Source organism: Parambassis ranga, chromosome 7, assembly GCF_900634625.1.
Source record: "Parambassis ranga chromosome 7, fParRan2.1, whole genome shotgun sequence".
Classification (NCBI taxonomy): Eukaryota; Metazoa; Chordata; class Actinopteri; family Ambassidae; genus Parambassis; species Parambassis ranga.
In genome coordinates this window covers 19,801,369-19,821,736 of record NC_041028.1, presented here as the reverse complement: position 1 = coordinate 19,821,736, position 20,368 = coordinate 19,801,369, and the positions used below count along the sequence as shown (strand labels likewise).

The window sequence follows — 20,368 nt, the reverse complement described above, 5'->3', positions numbered from 1 at the left end:
TGAAAATGAAAAAGCTCTGCTGCACGTAGTATTCAAGTGTTATTTATACATTTGACAATTTAAAATACATTTATGTAACCTGTATTAAAATGTAACATCAAATATGATATTTTACCTGTTAGTGTGGTATTACATTGCCACTCTGTTGGTGTCACAAATAAAATGGAAGATGCAATTTTCTGACAACATGAAAATATATATACTATGTATGCAATAACTAAAATAGTCTTCTGCATCATATTTACACATCACAATAGTGTTTTGGTGTCTAAATGGATGTTAAAATGCTGTGTTAGCGGTGTTGGTAAGGTGACAGAGGAGCCTTTCCAAACATTTAGGACACAGAGTCACTGCAGGTGTTATTTCTTTCAAGTCCATTATGTTGTTGACTTGCTTTGCAGTGTATGCTAATAAGATTCACAGGCAAATCTATGCCATGCTGCAAGGAGCTGTGGAAGAATTGCATTGTCCTCTAGAAAAAGACTGGATCATAAAGAGAACTGTACAGAACATGCATGTTTTTGGGCTGTTGGTGATTCTGAATGTGAATTGTGAAACAGGTCCCAACTTGTTATAATGTGTTGACTGTGTCAAATGGACTCTGGCCTGTGGAAGTTATGTGACTTTGCAAAATGCAATAAAGTGTGTTCTGTTGTTGATGTCAAAATGATAAGTGTAATATTACACATTGTGTCTATTATTGTAATTTTGAGTCTGGCATGGACCTTGGTCTTGGTGTTCCACAGATTTTTAGCCATTCTTCCATTTTCTTAACCTGCTTACCCTGTACAGGGTACAATCTTTCTGCAGACTGCGTTTTCTTTCAAGATATTCAGACAGTCTTCTTTCTTCATGATGTATTCCACCATGATGAGATTCCCAGTTTCAGACACACTGAATCATCCCTACAGCATCATACTGCCACCACCATGTTTGACTGTGGAAACTGTGTTTTCAAGTTTCTCTCTGCCAGTCTTGTTCTATTTGACTCTATAACTCTGGAACTATATCCTTCTTCTTCTTTGCAGACAATTATAATCTTTTTTCTTAAGTCTTAACCTATTTCACTTTTGTCATTATGCTTTCATAAGTGTTAAGGCAAAATATTATTTGTATACTGTGTGTTTTGCTGCAAGATAGTGCTTATAGGGTCACTCACATAGACTTAAAGCATAGACTATATAATATCAATGCATAACAGTGATTTGTGTTGTTTTGTACTGTAAGGTGAGTTGGGTGTTACTCTGCCTGACAGGCAAAAAAAGCTGTTCCGGTAGTGTCATATATATCAGATTATCCAACTGCTCTAATTTTTTAATACACTGTTTGTCCAGGACATATTAAAAGTTCCTACTGTGTGGAGGAATAGATAACTAGTCCTAGTTTCCAGGACTCATGGGAACCCTGCAGCCATTTTTGTTGCACAGGCCACTGAGCCATTTTTCTGCTTGTCCAGAAGGAGCACAACTTGACTCTGTCTGACATCTACAGCACAGCCAACAAGTCAGCACCTTTGAGTCCAATGAGTAGGTTGAACACCAAATGTACAAGCAGAAACCTATTTTTTATTTACCAGATTAGAAACTGAGAGGGTGAAGATGAGATTCAGAGAGAGGAGAAAGCTAAACACAACTTTTTTGTCCATGGTGGTGAAGTGGTGAGAACTGTCACCTCAAAGCAAGAAGGTTTTTGGTTTGTCCAGGGTGTATCCCAACCCTCGTCCATTGACAGCTGGAGTGTACAGTCCTGTGGGACTGAGGTTAGGTCAAATCTGTGTTGTGGTAAATGTTTTAGGCATGGCTCTTAACTTGACTTTGGTTCTTCCCTGAAAAAAATCCTCAAAATTACTAAGTCAAAAAGACAACTGTAGACAGGCACTCTGATGCATAGAGTCTTTATTTGCAGAAATGACACAGCAAACAAGGCCAGAGTCAGCGACCGGTCGCAAAACTGAGGAACAAAGGAAAACCTCCCCTTTTATAAAGCTTTCTAAGCTCCTCCTTGACCATAACCCATCTCTTATCTTGGGGTGGTCTACTAAACACCTGGTGCCCAAAGATGCCCGTACTTTGGCTGTTTTCCCTTTAGTCCAGCATCCTTACCACATATCATTATTTATTTATTTATGCACCTTAAAAGTTTACAGGTCAACCTGGCAGTCATCCTGCTTTTCAATCCTCCACTGGCTGCCTGCACAAACCCCTCTACACAAGCCGCCCTTCTTGCTGTAGGTGTTGTATAGCATTGCTACAGCTGGGCAGCCCCCCTTTCTCTTACCAGGACCCACCTGTTTGCTGCCCTGCTACCCCAAAGCAGCCCCTCCTCCTTTCTTCTAGATGCTGTCAGTGGGTTCACTTGAAGTTCAGGCTGACATGATAACTTTTGGCTCAGTTCAATGCCCTTTACACGCATGCGCAGTAATCACCTCACAACTCCTCCTCCATTTGCCTGCACACTGGTCACATCCCACATAGCCAACACCTTTGTTCTCTACTGACTCAGGACAACTCTGCACAGACACACACTCATTCTAACTGTATTCTTTTCACCCAACACACAACGTCTCTATACCATTCTTCAAGGTGATTTTCCCCACTACATCTGTGAAAGCTGGCTCGTAGCAGTTAGCATGACAGCAGATGAATCATGCATAGATCACGTTCAGATTGTTAAAACTGGTAATCATATGCCCTCCTTGGAACTGTGATTTGAATGATTATAGTTAATGAGTTCATAAGGGTGACATAGCTTTTCTTTGCCTTGGTGATAGCTTAAGTAGTTGCTGTATCACCTGGGAAATGAACTTCAACACTCTCCTTATCTGGGCAATCCACAGGTGATCTGTGTGGGTTACCTCAATATGCCATATATCACCTACTGGTTTTATAGCCACGTCCAAAATTAAGCCTTGTTGGAAAAAAAACATTATACAAAATAATCTGATGGTAGTGGGTCTTCAGCCAGTAGACTGTTCCGTTTGAAATGAAGCTCTTAGACCAAGTTCAATCAGGAAGACTCTGCTCTTCATCATTATTTAAAACCATCATTCACCAATTATCTCTCTATCCATCTCCTGATCTCTCCCTCTTCACCCTCTCACTCTCCCACTTTCTCTCTCTTATTCCCTTGCTCTCCCAGTCACCCGAGTCTCTCCTGATTGAAATGGTTTAAAAGTCTTGCAGATGGATGTGCAGCAATAGCTGCTTCTCTAACACCATTGTTCATGTCTTTCTCTCTTGTCATTGTGTTAACACACACCTGAACGTTTCAGAGCAGCAAACTGTCAAAACGTCTCTTTATTGAGGTCTGTACACCTGCTGATCATCAGTTCATCAAGGACTGATGATCAGCAGCACCTGCTGCAGCTCAACTAATTAAATCATATGGAAGCAGTAAAAGGGGACACAGCATTTAAAATGTTTAAAACATTTTTGACATTACCTAAAATAAATAATAGCACAATGAAAAATGTGTTGTTCATCTGAGGTTGTATTTCAACATCAACAACCTGTCATGTTTGTTCTCTGTAATGTTTGATTCTTCTTCTCCTCTACCCGGCCGACTGTCAGCAGGAAGGTTCTCCTTATGAGTCAGGTCCTGCTCAAGGTTTCTAACTGTTAAAAGAGAGTTTTTCTTGCCACTATTGCTCTTAAGAGGGTTCAGGCTCTGGGTCTCTGTGAAGCAATTTGAGCCCATTTCTGACTGTAAAATGTGCTATATAAATAAAACCAAATTGAAATTGAATTGAATTGAATTTGCCTAATACGTGATCAGATGGTTTTTACATACCTATTGTTAACAATCCCTCACTACCAATAAGATACAAATACTTCATAATAATATATAATGAGATAGCCCTGTAAATGATTAAATGATGAATAATAAATGTTCCCAGAAGGACAATGCTTCCTTGCTACCATCAGCCCATCAGCAACTGTTTTTTGTACATCACTGTGCTCAGGTCCTAAACAAACCAGATAAGAAATAAAAGAAGGCCATAAAACATACAGCAGCATACAGTCAGATTATAACAAGAATTAAAACATACACTGTTTTTTATTTTCATTTTTATGTACTTGTCTTTTATTTATTTTTCCTGATTGAAATGTATTTTAAGGTCATAATTTGTCATTCATCACATTACATGGCATGATGCACCAGGTCTATTACACCCATTTACAGGAGGAATACACGGAAGCATACACAAGGGTTTACAATGGGGAAACAGGAAGTTTAGCTCATTGCACTTACAACAGTGAATGGAACACTTTGTGGTCATTTTTGTCCTCTCGACCTTTTTAATTATTTTATTTTTCACCCTTTTCTTTTTTCTTTGGGTTATTTTGATTATTTGTACATGTCATTGGCCAATTTATCCACTCTTCATCTCCAAAATTTCATGGAAGCCTGAATATTTGAACTTTTTTGTCATTTTACAAACACAACATGTATAGAAACTCTACACAGACCAATGTTTTTTTTAGTTTTTTTTTTATATCCGAATACACCTTTTTTTTATGACTTTTTTAAACAGTCCTCACGAGCCAGCCACATACATACACAATGCAATTTGTTTGTTTGTTTATTAGTCAAATCAACAACTGCTCTTGTTCGTTTGTGATTTTTGTGGTTGTTTTTAACACAAAAAGCACAAGTTTGGGCAGGGAGTTATAGGCTTGCATACACTCCAGCTTGGTGTGCAAACGCCACTCTCATGCCGCTCGTGCATGTGTGTGTGTATGTATTGTATTGTAATTGTAATGTTATTATGTTTTACATGTTGTACATGATATGTTCTTAATGGCAGTTGTTGATGTTTGTTTGAGGCGGACTCCAGTTGGTTCTCATCTGGTATTTACAATGAAAAATAAAAAGATCCAAATACAGCCCGTGAGGTGGGAGGTCAAAGAGGTTTGGAAGGCCAAAGGGACTGGCGGGGGCAGGAAGGGTAGTTATGATGGGTGGGGGTAGGGAGTGGGGGGTGTCCAGGTCATGCACTTGTCATTTTTACTTTGATGATTCATTACAGGTGAAAACATGTAGTGTTTATGTACAAGTAAACACTCCCTAATGAATTTAAAGTGAAAGATGGATTTGGTAACTTTCCTGTCTTTGTTTTATTAATTTCATTTGTATCCATTCTTGTTTCTAGCTTTATATAGTCCTGCTATACATGGACTGTTTTCAACAAGAGCAGTGGTTCTTTACTCTTTACTCTGTACAAGCACACACACACACACAGTCTGGATTTCCCAAAGGCATTTTAAGCTTAAAAACAACATTGGTTCAGTAAAAAACTAATAAAAATCTGATGTAATAAATGCAATGAACATCCTTAACATACTTAACTTTAACAGCGTTTCAATGTCACAAAAAAAAAATCCAGATAGACAGACTGTGCCTTATTGCTGAGATGCATTGTGTTAGGTCCAAGACATTTCAAGCCTGGAGATACTACCTCTCTTGGTTTCATGTCTGTAAATCTGTTTGTATTGCAAAATAATAAACATAGGATGTTGGTTCCAAAGGGTCATACGAATTTCAGCTCTTAATATTGATATCTATTATTTTTTAGGGAAGCCTCTTGAATGGAATCGATTCTTGATTTATCTTTATTTATTTATTTATTGTCTACAGTTGTGCTTCAAACACTTTAGAAAAACCAGGCTGTGGCTTGTTAATTTTGCCCACTGGTGATTGATGTGGTCTGAATATTAGTACATTGCTTTCCTGGGTAATAGACAAAACACCATGCAGAGTATAGACAGAGACCACGACTGGCTAGAGGGCAGTAACAGGATGGCTTTCTTCAGTGAGTGTAGTATAAAAGCCCTTTCTGCTATGCATATTTTAGTGACCTTCAGTGGCTGTATCCACGCAGTGGCAAACAAATGTGATAGGAACACATTTTCACACAGTTCTTGTGGGAATACATCTGTGTCATAAAGTGGTTATAATCTGTACCTGCACAAATGAAGCTTGCTTGTTGTCTTTCTGCGTCACAATTCTGCATTTAGTGTGTGCTTTCCTGAGGCAAAAGTAATTGCAGATTATTTTATCGAACATTTTATATTTTTTACAAACTTCCAAAGACATACGACACACAATAGAGGAAATTGGTATTATTTTGGGCAACACTCATAGTTTTGTTACTACTTTGACACCTAATTTTAAGCTTTCATGGTGAAGTCACTGATCTGCTGGCAGTGGAGCATGAGCACAAAATTAATTTCATTTAATTATTAATTTGAATTAATTTAGCAGCCTCCAAAACATTTTGTGATGTATGTTTTAGAAGACAGATCCAGAGAAAATTATAGATGCATTTGAGTTTTTGAAATTTATTTTGTTTTTAAATATCATTGACACAATTTGGTATTTTTTGCCGAATTAATAATTTTTCTCATGATTGTACATTGATGGCAAGCATAAATAATTATATAATTATATAAACTATATCTCTATAAACATAAATTATTAATCCATAATGTATATTAATTTTAACTCTAGATCTCTTCTTTCTTTCTTTTTTTCTTAATCTTAATCTTTATTCTTAAGCTTTCTGTCACCTCTCAGTGTGATAAAATAAATTCATACATAGATGAGTCATCTGATAAATGTTTCACAAAAAATAAATATATATATATGTCTATATACTCTAAATTTGTTTACCCCTCCTCAGATTAGTTATTAGGAGTTATTTTCACATTCTGCATATTCCAATCTGATAACTAAATTAAACTGGTAAATGTGCAGAAAATAATGTTTCACAGAGCTCATAAATGTATATCTTTTTCTTTTTTATCCTGGCAGTGCACCTTTACCAACACAGATTCTTACACTAGTACATTTCATTTAGGAACGCCTTGAATAGTTTGTCACTAGACAGATTATGTATATTTTTATAGCTTTGTGTTAAACGTCAACATTCTTTCTGCATCTTTCTCCATGAAAACCAACTAATTCTTCACAAAGAGCTTTTCTTCAGCCCTGAGAGAGCACCTAACAACATAGGCGACCAATAGCTGCGTGGATACGTTCATGACAGCTAGGATATTTCACTTTTGTTTGTACAAAAGCCTTCTATATTAACCATAAAAATAACATTAAATGGTGCTATCAATATTGAGTGACATTTTTTTTGTTTAATTCTCATTAATAAACTTTTATGTTTATCTTTATACGTTTTCATTTCAAATAATTTGGTAATTTGGGAATTACTGATTTTCCAAAATGTCATGAACAAATCCTTACACATGGAAACTTTTCACAGGAGAAGGGACCCTGAACACACCAGGTTAACATGAGCAAATCCCGAACCTTCTTATCATACTAACCCACATATAGCTTTCTTTACACATAGATATTTCATAAACTGTTTGACCTAGAACAAAAAAAAATCAAACATGATATTGAAAAAACTTTGGTGTGACAGATAATGACTGTGACTTTTTCCCATTTGTGTTTTTTGTTTTCCTCTTTATAGTTTCCTTTTCAAACATGATTCATTGCATAGAACGACTGGAGATGAGAGGTCGCCTCTTCTGCCCACCGAATTGGTCGTGGTTGAACTCATGTTTGTTTTTTTGTTTTTTTTTTTCCTACATTGAATGATACATACATACAGAACCCCCACATACATACATACATACATACATACATACATACATACAAACATTAGGAACAGAACAATATAGAGGTGACTTTGAGGTTTTCTGTGCTGGGCAGCATGCGAAGGTTTCCCAGCGAGTGTTCACACAGACAATATACAGCAGTATAGTTGGTTGGTTGGTTGGTTGGTTTGCTGAAGGCCTTGCAAACTTTGGCCAGACAATGTTTAGAGTGCTGAACTGCAGATCCCACAATGGACTGCAGGAACAACAGCAGGGAGAACACTGACCTGAGAAGTTTCCATGACAACTGACAGTCTGAGAGAGGTTTTTTTGGGGGTTGGTTTACAGGTCTGGATGCCACCACAATATAAAATTTAAAAGTAAAAAAAAATGGTGAGTGACTTTGTGACACAGCCAAGTGTGTTTTTAGTTCCTCAGTCACATGAGCGCTTGTTTTTTTCTTTCTGACACCATTTCAAGTGTGCTTTCACGTGGGCTGTGTACATTTGACATGCTGATACACACTCATGTAAGGAGCTTGGCTGAGCTTTTTTTTCCCAATAAACATCCATCTTGTAGGGTCAGAAGAATGACATCAAAGTCAAGTCCAGTTCTGTCACAATGTGTGACTTGTCTGCTTTTCAGTGCCTCTCTGCTGCCCTGCAGTGCTTGCAGATCAGACTCCAGCTGGCTAATGTAAGCAGTGTATCGCTCCGATCACTGATCACATGGTTGAGCAGTGTCTTACTATTGTTTGGACCTAAAGATCTAAACAAGATCATTATGTGTCAGTGAACTTGTTTTTCTGATATATTAATACAGCAGTAGTCAAATATCTTAGTTCATTTTGTGGTTCGTGCAAGTCAGACTTGAGTGATACGTTAGTGGTAAGTTAGACAGACGGAGGCAACACACTTCTAACCCACCAACTTTTAACTGTGCTGTTTACTTTCTTACCTCTTACTCTATTGCTTTTATAATTATTGATATTAAATAAGAATCAGAAGAATTGACAGGGGCTTAGTGATAAAGTATAACAAAATAAATAAATAAAATAAATATAAATAACACATAATATAATTATTAAAAACAACATTAATTTAAAAATATAAATTAATCTCTCTGTGGCCGCTTTTCCACTGATATTACTACATAAAAAAAGGTTGTAATTGAAACAATGTGTATAGGATGTATTAAAAAAATTGCCACTTTTACTTCAAAATAAAACATTTAAAATGATTAAGGCGATATTGGTAACCTGCAACATAGAAACCAGGCAAACATTAACTAAAATAGAACAAATAAAAAAAAATGACAACCACTGACATAACATGAGAAATATCAGCGAGACAAATTTAGCAGAGCGATTGGAGATACATCACTGCAGGTAAATGTTGTCTTAATGGCTTTGTAATGGCTGAAAAACACCACAACTGTAATCACTCTGTGTTTCAATTAAATATTTCTCAAAAAAAACAACCAAAATAACAACTGTTAAAAACAAAAACAAAAGAAAACACAAAAGACTCCTCTTATTCTGACGGTTAGATCCCTGTGTGTTGCTTAACAGTAATCTCTCTTCTTTGTTTGTAATTACATTGTCTAACTAAGATGTGTTTTCCAGTGTCTTTATGGCCTCTCTCAAGTTATGATGAACAGTGTAAGGTCTTGGATATAAAGTTCCATGCATTCCAAATTCCTACATTTTTTTTTTAAATCCACTATACACTTTTAAAGACATGGCAAGTTGTGGATTTTTAAACGGGGATTAGAAAGAAATAAGAAACAGCATTCAAGAAACACAGAGAGGTGAGGAGAAGGGGAACAGTTCCAATCTGGAATGTAGATAGAAACAGAGCAAACTGTGGAAAGAAATGCATGCTAACACTCCTTCTGTGTCAGCTACATTGTTAGCATTGTCTTATTCATTCAATGTGACATTTCAATAACTCAAATCACATCTAGACTAATCTAAAAAGAGGTCTTTAGTACCAGAAAAAACATTTTTTAGGGTTTTATTACAGTTCCCTCATTCATTCCTTTCGTGGAGAGGAGATAAGAAAAGAGGAGAGAGGCACGTTTGCTGCTATAATCGCAGCAGATCCTGAAGACAGGACTGTGAAACCAAAGACTCCTCCTGAGTGCCACCACACCTAAAATAAAGCTACCGTTTCCTGTACACTGTTAGCAGGAAAAAGTAGCTCTTGTATAAATCATGGAGTTATCAGCATATGGGAGTATCTACTTCCTTCCTTTGAAAACTGAGGCATGAAGGACTACAGCGGCATACGGCCTCCGTTGGTTCAGCTTATCTTACAAAGCTGTGTAGATCCTTAGTAGAAGTAGAGCTGCCTCTACTAGCGTGAAGGAAGAACATCCAAATTATTGTTGGGGTCATTTTTCAGACATGCTGCAGGGTGTTTCTGGGGTTTTCCCAATAGCCAGATATCACGCTTTGGCTGGGGTGGTTGACTGAACAAGGAGTCCTTCTGAAGATGGCTGTTGGCTTTCCTATTGGAATGATCTAAAAAAAACAAAACAAATGTCAACATAATATACCTGTATGGTACAAAGAGTGGAGAGGGTGATCTCTTTCCGAGTCCCTTATCAGAAGCAGCTATGTTATTTTTATGGACTAATGCCAGGCCGAAACTCAGGGACCAATGTTTTCATAAAAAAACAAAGGTTTAGAAATGTCCCTCTGTGCCTACACTTACACTCATGATCAAAAATTAGTACCCCTATTTTCTGTTAATAAACAAATACACGTCATCTGATTGTGGTGGGAATAAAAACAATAAAACATTGAGGACATCAAGATACACTTTTTGGTCCAGAATAAAACCTTCTCCTTTTAACAGTTTTACATATAAAAAGCATCAATGTAGAGATAAAACAATGTAGAGATTGTTGTTCTTATTGGCCCTGGACCTGTTGTATATAATGCTGCATGTAGCATCTCACATGCATTTTTGTTACCATTATTTCTGATAGACTATCTGCAAAGTGTCCAAACTTTGTTGATGTTAAACAACAGCTTCCAGTATAAATACAATTGTGAAATTTCCCAGCCTGGGATGAATAAAGTATTTTCTATTCTATTCTATTCTATTCTATTCTATTGTAAAAGATTTAAGAGCATTAAGACAATACTCACGTGTAAGCTTGGCTCTCCTCTCTGTTTCCCTCTCTCTCTTCCTCTCTCCTCTCTCCCATCTTTTACATGGAACTTCAGGTTTTTCTGGTACAAGGCCCCTTGACTTCTTTTTTTTTAAATGTTTGTAGTCCTACAGATGCATGGTTATAAAACAATAAAAATTAAAAAACAGAATAAAAATGTCTATACACTACAATACATTTTAAACATTCTGTTTCTAACCATGTTATATATGATGTTCATTCAGAAGATGTTGTTTTGTATGTGTGTATTTTATAAATGCAAATAATTAAACCAATATATTTTCTCGCCAGCCTGTTTGACTGAAGCTTGCTGTGAAGAATAAATAAACTGTAGAAAAATACATGAATAGTCCAGTTTTATGTTTACAGGGTTTATTCTGTTTATTTTGTCTCACTTTGCTTACAACTTTCCAAACAAAAATGTTTTTAAAAAATGCACAACTTTGATCTGTGTACCTTAGAAGAAAGAGGTGAACTTCTTGCCAAAACCAGAGATAGCTGAAACAAAAGGGAAGAGAGTTATGTGTATGATCTAGATAAAGAAAATATGACTACAGCTACCACAGGGCCACAGACAAAATGTATCATATCGCAGCCCTGTCAACAAAAATGTGTTTTGTTGTACTGGTGCGAGCACACATCTGAGTGTCTTGTCTCGTGTGGTGCTTATTCTTTCTTCTATATTAAATTTTTGGCACATTTCTCTCACTAGACTCAACTGCTTACAGATGTATCCATTCATAAAAATAATTTTATATATGCACAGCAGGAATGTCCACATGTGTAAAGTCAACACATCATACAAGCTACTATGGCTTGTGTTAAGCCAAAGTCAGTGCCAAATGTCTGCTTGCTGGTTGTCCAGGATATTATTACACTGTGCCAGACACTAATCAATACAGACTACTGCTGCAGTATTTGTTAACTCATCCTCTGTACACTGGACACAGAGCAGAGGCTACAGCACGTACACACCAGTTTATTCCTTTTTATGCTGTGGAGATGTTCATCTTGTGGTTACATTTTTTGCAGTATGCAGTTGTCAGTTCTAATCAATTTATGCCTTTATATAGAACAAACAAGTAAGATCTAACTAAAAGCATCTCCTATTATCATGGTGATTATCAAACACTTACTTCTATTCTATGTGATTTAAGGCACACACACTGTTTATGTGCACAGACTGTTTTTTGTGTTTGTTGTACCTTCTCCCAGTTTGCCGGCCTGCTCAGCAGCTCCTCCAGGCAGGATCTTGGATAACATGCTGTCTCCCTCCATGCCAGGCTGACCTGCTGCGCTGCCAATGCCTCCGGGTCTAGGAGCGGCTTTGGAGCCTGGACAGAAAAACAGAGAGAGGGAGAGGAGGTGCTGCTGCTATTTATTTACATAATATTTATTTCTGTGATGACAGTGCAGTGTTGTTATTGTTGTTCGCTGATATATACACTACATTACCAAAAGTATTCGCTCACGCATCCAAATGATCAGAATCAGGTGTCCTAATCACTTGGTCTGGCCACAGGTGGACAAAATCAAGCACTTGGGCATGCAGACTGTTTTTACAAACATTTGTGAAAGAATGGGCTGTTCTCAGGAGCTCAGTGAATTCCAGCGTGGAACTGTCATAGGATGCCACCTGTGCAACAAATCCAGACATGAAATTTCCTTGCTCCTAAATATTCCACAGTTAACTGTCAGCTCTATCATAACAAAATGATAGAGTTTGGGAACAACAACAACTCAGCCACGAAGTGGTACGCCACGTAAACTGACGGAGAGTGGTCAGCGGATGCTGAAGCGCATAGTGCAAAGAGGTCTCCGACTTTCTTCACAGTCAAGTGAAGTTGCTACAGAGCTCCACTTCATGTGACCTTCAGATTAGGCCAAGTACAGTATGCAGGGAGCTTCATGGAATAGGTTTCCATGGCTGCGCAGCTGCATCCAAGCCACACATCACCAAGTGCAATGCAAAGCATCTGATGCAGTGGTCTAAAGCACGCTGCCACTGGACTCTAGAGCAGTGGAGATACGCTCTCTGGAGTGATGAAGCACGCTTTTCCATCTGGCAATCTGACGAGTCTGGGTTTGGAGGTTGCCAGGGGAACAATACATTTCGGACTGCATTGTGCCGACTATGAAATTTGGTGGAGGAGGAATTATGGTGTGGGTTGTTTTTCAGGAGTTGGGCTTGGCCCCTTAGTTCCAGTGAAAGGGACTTTGAAGGGACTTGTGGGACCAGTTTGGAGCAGGTCCCTTCCTCTTCCAACATGACTGTGCACAAGTGCACAAAGCAAGGTCCATAAAGACATGGATGACAGAGTCCTGACCTGAACCCAATAGAACACCTTTGGGATGAATTGGAGCGGAGACTGAATGCCAGGCCTTCTTGACCAACATCAGTGTGTGACCTCACCAATGCGCCTTTGGGCTTTATTCATTTGCTTGCTTGCAGTTTTGTCAATAGATTTCCTTAGATCCAGGCTTCCACTAGTTGTGTTCATCCTGACAAAATCTAGCAAAATGTGGTGCATTGAATACCCTGGTGTGTTACATGATAAGGCCATATAACACATGTATAATGCAAAATACAAATGAGCAGGTATGAACCTTTTACTGCCAAATTGTGAAGAACTATATTATAACTTATACCTACTCCACCACTCGCATTGGACCAACAACTTGTGGACTGATTTATGTGTAAAGGAATTTACAGTTAATGCTATCAATTAATAAATAAATAAATCACATACAGTAAGTGGTCTGTATTTATATCTACATCTCCTCCCTGCTCAAAGCCTTTGCACAACTTTTACCCTATTATGCACACAAGCACACATCAATTATGCAACCACTGAGGGGCAACCACCAGCAGACAACCTCTCCACCGCATGAGCCACAGCCGCCCTAATTAGCTTGATGTATGGAATAGTATGTCAGCATGCATGTAAGTGCAAGCAGCTGGGTGGAAACTGTGGTTCACAGAGCAGCCACAGCTGGCATTATTACCTAGAGTTATATGATTCATACATCTAGAACCTTTAACAGGCTGTCCAGCTAATTAGTATAAAAAATTCACTTTGTTGGTATGTTGTCCTAATAACTTAAACATCAAAGGGCTTGATGCTGGATGTGTGTGTATGTGTGCCAATTTGAGCTTTAGACCATTAAATTGTGGACATTTTTGTACAATGAGGACATTCTTCACACAATGACTGTCCTTACAAATATAGCTGTACAAGTATGTGTGTGTGTGTGATGGATATACAGTACCTATGCCTGTAAGTGGGGGCTGAGCAGCTTTTGAGGCCAAGATGGGAGCAGCTTTTGCTCCAATAGCTGTAGCTGGAGGTGTGTCGATCTTAGGCTAGAAAGAGAGAGAGCAAAGGGGGAGAAAACGCTCATCATTTAGAGTAGAAAATGGCAGACAAAAAGAGAACAAGACACCAGAACAAAAACATCAGTGAAAGGTGTATTTTGTTGTGATTTATAATGATGATTGTTAGCATTTTATATCAAGTGCCAAATATTTTTGTCATCAATTACTTTTACTGAGCTAAAGCTGTCTAGTGATGAGGAAGGTGAATCCAAAAATTCCCAGTGGCTGATTTGTGTTGATATCTGCTGTCATTTTAAAGGAATGTTTCAGAGAAAATACGCAAACCAAAATGTTTCTGATAACAATACCCATATTTTATCAATCTCTCTTCAAATAGTCCAACATATTCCAACAGTTCTGCTATTCTGCATTTGATTCCACCTGACATCAGTTTAGCTGCTGCTAAACACAGATGATGCATAGTGATGTATAATGTCACATTGCATTATTTACAGTGTTTTTAATTACACAATGGACCGCAAAAGTGAATGAGATTGCAGACTGAATGAGAAGTCACATTCAATTTCCTGTTCATTGCTTACTGCTACTGTATTTACAGTCCTGTTGGAGCTTTTAGAATAATTGGCTGCATAATTTAAAATGAAACATATAAATCATTTCACATTTCAGCTGATCAGTCTATGCACAATATAAAATTTAGCTAGCTGAACTGCAAATATGTTACACAAAAGTTGAGATTCAATAATTGAATGATTGTTCTAATTCTACTAGCATTATAATAATAATAATAATAATTATTATTATTATTATTATTATTATTATTATTATTATTATTATTATTATTAACTATGTAACTCGTATTTTTCTCGCTTCTGTTGCATAGTGTGCTTACTATGCTGGATGGTGTTGTTCCTGCTGGACCTGTCTGCCTGGCCTGGCCCATGGGTCCACCTGTTGGTCCCATCTGTCCTGGCTTTGCCTGGCCCTGCCCCATACCCATACCCATGCCCATGCCCATGCCCATGCCCTGTCCTGTAGCTGGGGGCTGCTGCTGAGGGCCAGTTGTTGCTGTGGTGCTCGGCTGCCCTGGCCTGGCAGCTGATGTCTGGGCTTGTTGCTGGAGCTGGGTCCTCTGTCCTGGAGCCCCATCTGTCTGGGAACCTAGGACACCCTGTCGCCCTGACCCTGTAGGTCCACCAGCAGAACCCTGAGCACGGGTAGAGCTGCTGCCAGACCTGGAGGAGCCTGGGTTGGGAAAAGGAAAAGTGGCTGGAGTTGTCCTTATTCCAAAACTGACTTAATATTAAAGTGTATTAAACTTATTAAACTTAAGTGTAATAAGTTTAATATTGTATTAAACTTAACATTATTATTAAAATGTAATAAACTTAATACAATATATTAAATATTAATAATAATATATAATATATAATATATAAATAATAATAATATTAAAACTAATGTATTAAACTTAACATTATATAGAAATTCCTAGAGGTTTTTTTAATCCTTTATAACAAAATTAAATGATTATTTAAATTGTGGTGATTTAAATACATACTTAAATGAGATTCAATGTCAGATGTAAAAGTCTATTGTACATACCTGGTCCTTGACCCTGCATGTCCACTGGCCCCTGAGACTTGCTGCGTGAAGACCTGTGTGGGTCCCCCTGTCTGGAGGAGCGCTGGCTGTGATGGTGTCCAGATGGGTCCCTGGAGTAGTCTGAAGAGTGGTACCCTCCAGATCGGGATTCTCCACGCCTTCCTGTAGATGAAGATCGTCCTGAAGGGTCATGGCGTACAGCTGAATCTTTTGGGTGCCCCTTTGATGACCTGGAGGACCTCTGCTCATCTGAATGACGTGACGTAGATGAGTGGCGGGTAGTACTGCCATGATGTCTGTGGTCACGGGAAGATGAGTGTCGACCTCCATGGCTGTACTCATCCTGGTGCCACAGGTCCTCCTCTGGAGGCTCATCATAGTCATGGTAGGTGTGTTTGACACCATGCCTGCTCCTCCCAGATGAGTGGCCGTAGTGCCGAGAACTGGAACGTGGCTTCTCAAACCAGTCAGTTTCTTCTTGGCCCAGATGGTAGGCTTGGGAAACCGAGAGCAGATCACAGTCAATCTCCAAGTCTTTTGGAGACAGCAGCATGCAGGCTGAAAGAAGGAAGAGGATGGGAGAAGACCAACCGCATGCAAAATAAAAGCAGGTGGGGGAAGACAAAAAAAGAAAGGCAAGAAATGAAAATAAGTTTACATTCATGCAGAATTTACTACACATATCAACTTCACACAATACCAGATAATACACGGCAAAACTGTCTTGAACGGCAGCTGTGTGATTAATTTTTAAAAGTAACTATAAACAACTGATTTCCTTGAATCTTATGCTTCTTTATTTTTGTTTTAAGTTTTATATATTAAATAGCACTTACGCAATAAGTTTTAATACATAGACAGTTTTGCAGTGTAGACAAATATTTCATAAATTAAAACATGTAAACAAAACACCAATGCCAAAGACACTCTTGGAAAAAAAAAACACCCCATTCGTGTCGTGCATAGACCTTTCAAGTGAATAAGAGTGTAGTGTGACGAAAATGACCACGCTGAAGAACCATGCGACTGAACAGACAACTGGACGTACAGGCAGAGGAACGGACAGGCAGGCAGGCAGACAGACAGCAGTTCACTGATAAGAGAGCTCCATGTGACTCTCAGGTAGAATAAACATCAGCATGCAACGACTATCTCTGTCTCTCTTTCTCTTTCTCTTTGGTAAGCATAGCCTCTAGTTGGGTGGGGGACATTTAGATAAACGGTGGGGGCAGTATTAGGTAGTGAGACTGTGTGGGAATTCAGGTCCCACAATTACCTTCGCTGTCTGACACAGCGCAATGATAATCGTCTATAAAGTATGTATCATCCGATTTGTAGACATGCGTCCGGGGAAGGTCCCTTATGTGGTCTTGAACGTCTGGCAACGAGTGGCTGGAACCGTACTGGCCATAATAATAATATCTACTGCTGCGATTGTCATACAGGTCGGGACCTAAGCTGGATGACCTCTTAGAAACCATGAACCTCCCCAAGGGGCTGAGTGGGCTTTCCTCTTCCGAATACTGCCGGGTTGGGTGGCGCCCCCTGCTGTGGCCAGATCGATAGGAGCGCTCGTCCCTCTCATAGGATCGGCTGCGATACCCATGGTAGTCTCTGGCTGATATCTTGTCCATGCCATAGCCAGTGGAACGGGATCGGCCAGTGGAGATGTAGTAAATCCAATCGTCCTCCTCCACCGCATTACCACTGTATTGACTACCATGAGCTGCGCTCTCGTACGCACTCCTTTTAAAGCCATAATCCTCGATCAGCTGGCGCCCCCGAATGTGGGAGGTGGGGTAAGACCCACCTGTCACTGAGGAATAGGAGCCCAGATCTGCCTCCACATCCCGAGCCTCCTCGATGGGAGAAAACTTGGAAATTTTTTGCTCCAGATTCACCAGTTTCCTGTGCTTGCTTCGCTTGGAAGACATGACAGCAGGAGCCAGAAGGCTTCTGGAGGATGACAAAGGTTTCTGTACCCCAGAGCGGATGCTGCCATGTTTGTAGTCGTAGTCATAGTAATAGGGGGATCCCCCACCTATGCTAGCACTCACGCTGTTGCTGCCCCCTAGTGGTCCGTGCCTGTAGCTGCTCTTACCCCTGCCATGGTGGTCGTACAGCTCTTCCTGCATCGCTGCTTCCTCCTCGGGTGCCCTGCCATAAGGGGAGCTGCCAGTTCCCCCACGCGTCGTGCTGCCAGTGGTGCTGCTATGGCTGTGGATGTCGCCCGGGTAACGCCCGCTGCCGCCATGATGAATCATGTCCCCTGTCGTCGTGCCCAGCCCGTCTTTTGCCGTCAGCTCGCTTACATCATCAATCATCATATAGTTCCTTGGAGTGTTTTGTTCTAAGCCTGGAGCCCCATACACCCCCTCTGCTGTGCTGTAGGTGGAGGGAGTATCTACAGAGTGGCCATAGGAAACTGTGGATGTGTATTGTCCATAAGAACTGGCTGTGGTGGCAGTGTAGCCATAAGTATTAGCAGTGGTTGTTGTGTAATGGTTATAGGAAACAGCTGAGCTTGATGTGTACTGGCCATAAGTGCTGGGAGGCACTGTAAAGTACCCACCGTAGCTGCTGGACACTGGTGCTGAGCCATAGGGCCCATAGGAGCTTGCCATGGTTGTTGATCCAGTGTACTGACCATAGGAAGGGGCTGCACTGGAATAAGTAGCATCCTGGGCCGTTGTAGTAACCACAACTGTGGGGTTGCTGATCGTTTCATAGTTGGTGGGCATCTTGTGCTCCAAATCGCTAAGTGAAGTCTGTCTAGGTCTTCCTCGATGAACTGTCAGGATATCAGCTTGCGGCTGCCCAGGGTATGGAGTGGTTTGGCTGGGGTAGGACGACACAGCACTGGGATAGGCTGAGCTGTGAGTTGGGTATGGGGGTGGACCAGGTGGTGCAGGCGCAAAACCTGTATGCCCTGGCGGGGGCTGAGGTGCAGCGGGTATCCCCAGGTCTGTCTGGGGGTATGGGGGCTGAGTCTGAGGGTAGGTGTGGGAAGGATAAGAGCCTTGAGACTGATAGGAAGGTCCAGGAGGAGGGGCATGACTCTGAAGAGGTGTGGGCTGTGGTAATGCCTGTGACTGTGACACTGTTGGGTATGGAGGCTGGTTAAATGTTGTAGACTGGTATGGCACACTTGATTGTTGGGAAGGTGCCATTGGTTGACTTTGGGGGTACTGACAGGAGAGAAAGGATGAGGTGGGTGGATACTGGGCCGCTGTGTTGATGTCACTGGTAAACTGGCTGAGAGGGGCAGTGCTTGGTCTGGTTGTTAGTAGCCCATTGGTCTCATGAGATGAAGCTGCAGCTGCTAAACGTAGATTATTTAACTCACTATCAGACATATAGTCCCTAGTGTCACCCATACACCTCAGGTAGGCAATGTCTCTTCTCTCCCTCTCCTTGACTAGTGTCTCTTTGCGTTGATGTATCCCCAGCTCTAGGTATCTCAGCTTTGCATCGATCTCTTTCTCTTCTTCCTCCAGTTCAGCTTGCTGCTTTCTCAGTTTCGTTGATTCTTGCTCCACAGCCTTCAGCTCATAGGTAAGATCTTTGAGGAGGCTTGCTTTAGCAGCCAAGCCGGACCTGGAGCTGGGCTTGAGGCTGGGCACGGAAGGCAGGTAGACCTGTTGGAGGGCGGGCGTCATCATGGGCAGATGAGCTGTTGTTGTAGACTCCTCTGGAGGAGGGCTGGGCAGGGTTCGCTTGACCTTGCGTAGCAGTGAGCTCTGCTGTAGAGCTGCCAGCTGGGGGAGAGAGAGAGAGAGGAAGGGAAGGATGGAAGAATTGGAACATATAGGGAGGCCATGGAAGAACAAAAGAACAGACGAGTGTGGAGAGCAGATTTGGATAGGAGATGTAAAGGGTAGGCAGAAGACAAAATAGGAGGGCACGTGATGAATATACAAAATATGAAAAAAGAACAGAGAAGAAAGGGATAAAGAAGATTCAGAACAAGTATGTTGAAAGAGAATAAAACAGGGACAAAAGCATAGAGTTGAAGGGTATGGTTGTCAGAGGTACAGTGTGAGGTGAAAGATGAAGTGGAATGAGGACAATCATGCAAAATGTATGAATTGGACAGGAGGAAGAAAAACTCAAAAGAAAGGAAAATAGTAAAGGAACAGCATAAACAAGGAAACAATGCAACAACAGGGACATACAAAAGACATACAGACGAAGAGACAAGGACAACAGGAAACAAGAGCGGAGTTTGTATTAGAAGACATACAAACATTAAATTAGAGACAACTGTGATGCAGTATTCTGGTTATTACAAAAATAATGCAAATTGCTTTCAAGAAACTTTTTTCATGGTTATAGCACTGGTCTACCTAAAGCTATAATAAACTACAAAAAAACAAAGTATGTTTTGTTTTTTAAAAACTGAACCAACACACCCTCAGCTTCATTGATCTAGACATTGCAGAAAGGATGCCCAGACTTTAATCTATGAGGCAATCAAGCCTATGTTCTTTTTAAAGTCAGAAAAGGATTTGGCAAGTTGAAGAGGAAGCTGAGAGAACTCTGAATCCAGTGCTCCATGCTCCATTGTCACTCACTTTGTTGTGTTTACCTCTTTTGGAACTGCTTGGCCCACCTTTATTGATTTCCTTGTATT

The 20,368-nt window shown here is 40.2% G+C and overlaps 1 protein-coding gene across 1 annotated transcript in view; it reads right to left on the bottom strand.

The window, feature by feature from the left end:
• Window positions 1–10,000: 10,000 nt before the first annotated feature.
• The window catches only part of bsna (bassoon presynaptic cytomatrix protein a), a 53,107-nt gene continuing 42,739 nt past the window's right edge, over window positions 10,001–20,368 (bottom strand). Inside the window, exons 9-16 of the mRNA XM_028410190.1 lie at window positions 17,012–19,493; window positions 15,736–16,230; window positions 15,023–15,375; window positions 14,064–14,157; window positions 11,999–12,127; window positions 11,250–11,291; window positions 10,771–10,900; window positions 10,001–10,137 (exon numbers count right to left, since the gene is read on the bottom strand). Coding sequence (XP_028265991.1) covers window positions 11,251–11,291; window positions 11,999–12,127; window positions 14,064–14,157; window positions 15,023–15,375; window positions 15,736–16,230; window positions 17,012–19,493 — 3,594 coding nt within the window. The 3' untranslated portion in view covers window positions 10,001–10,137; window positions 10,771–10,900; window position 11,250. The remainder of the gene's footprint in view (window positions 10,138–10,770; window positions 10,901–11,249; window positions 11,292–11,998; window positions 12,128–14,063; window positions 14,158–15,022; window positions 15,376–15,735; window positions 16,231–17,011; window positions 19,494–20,368) is intronic.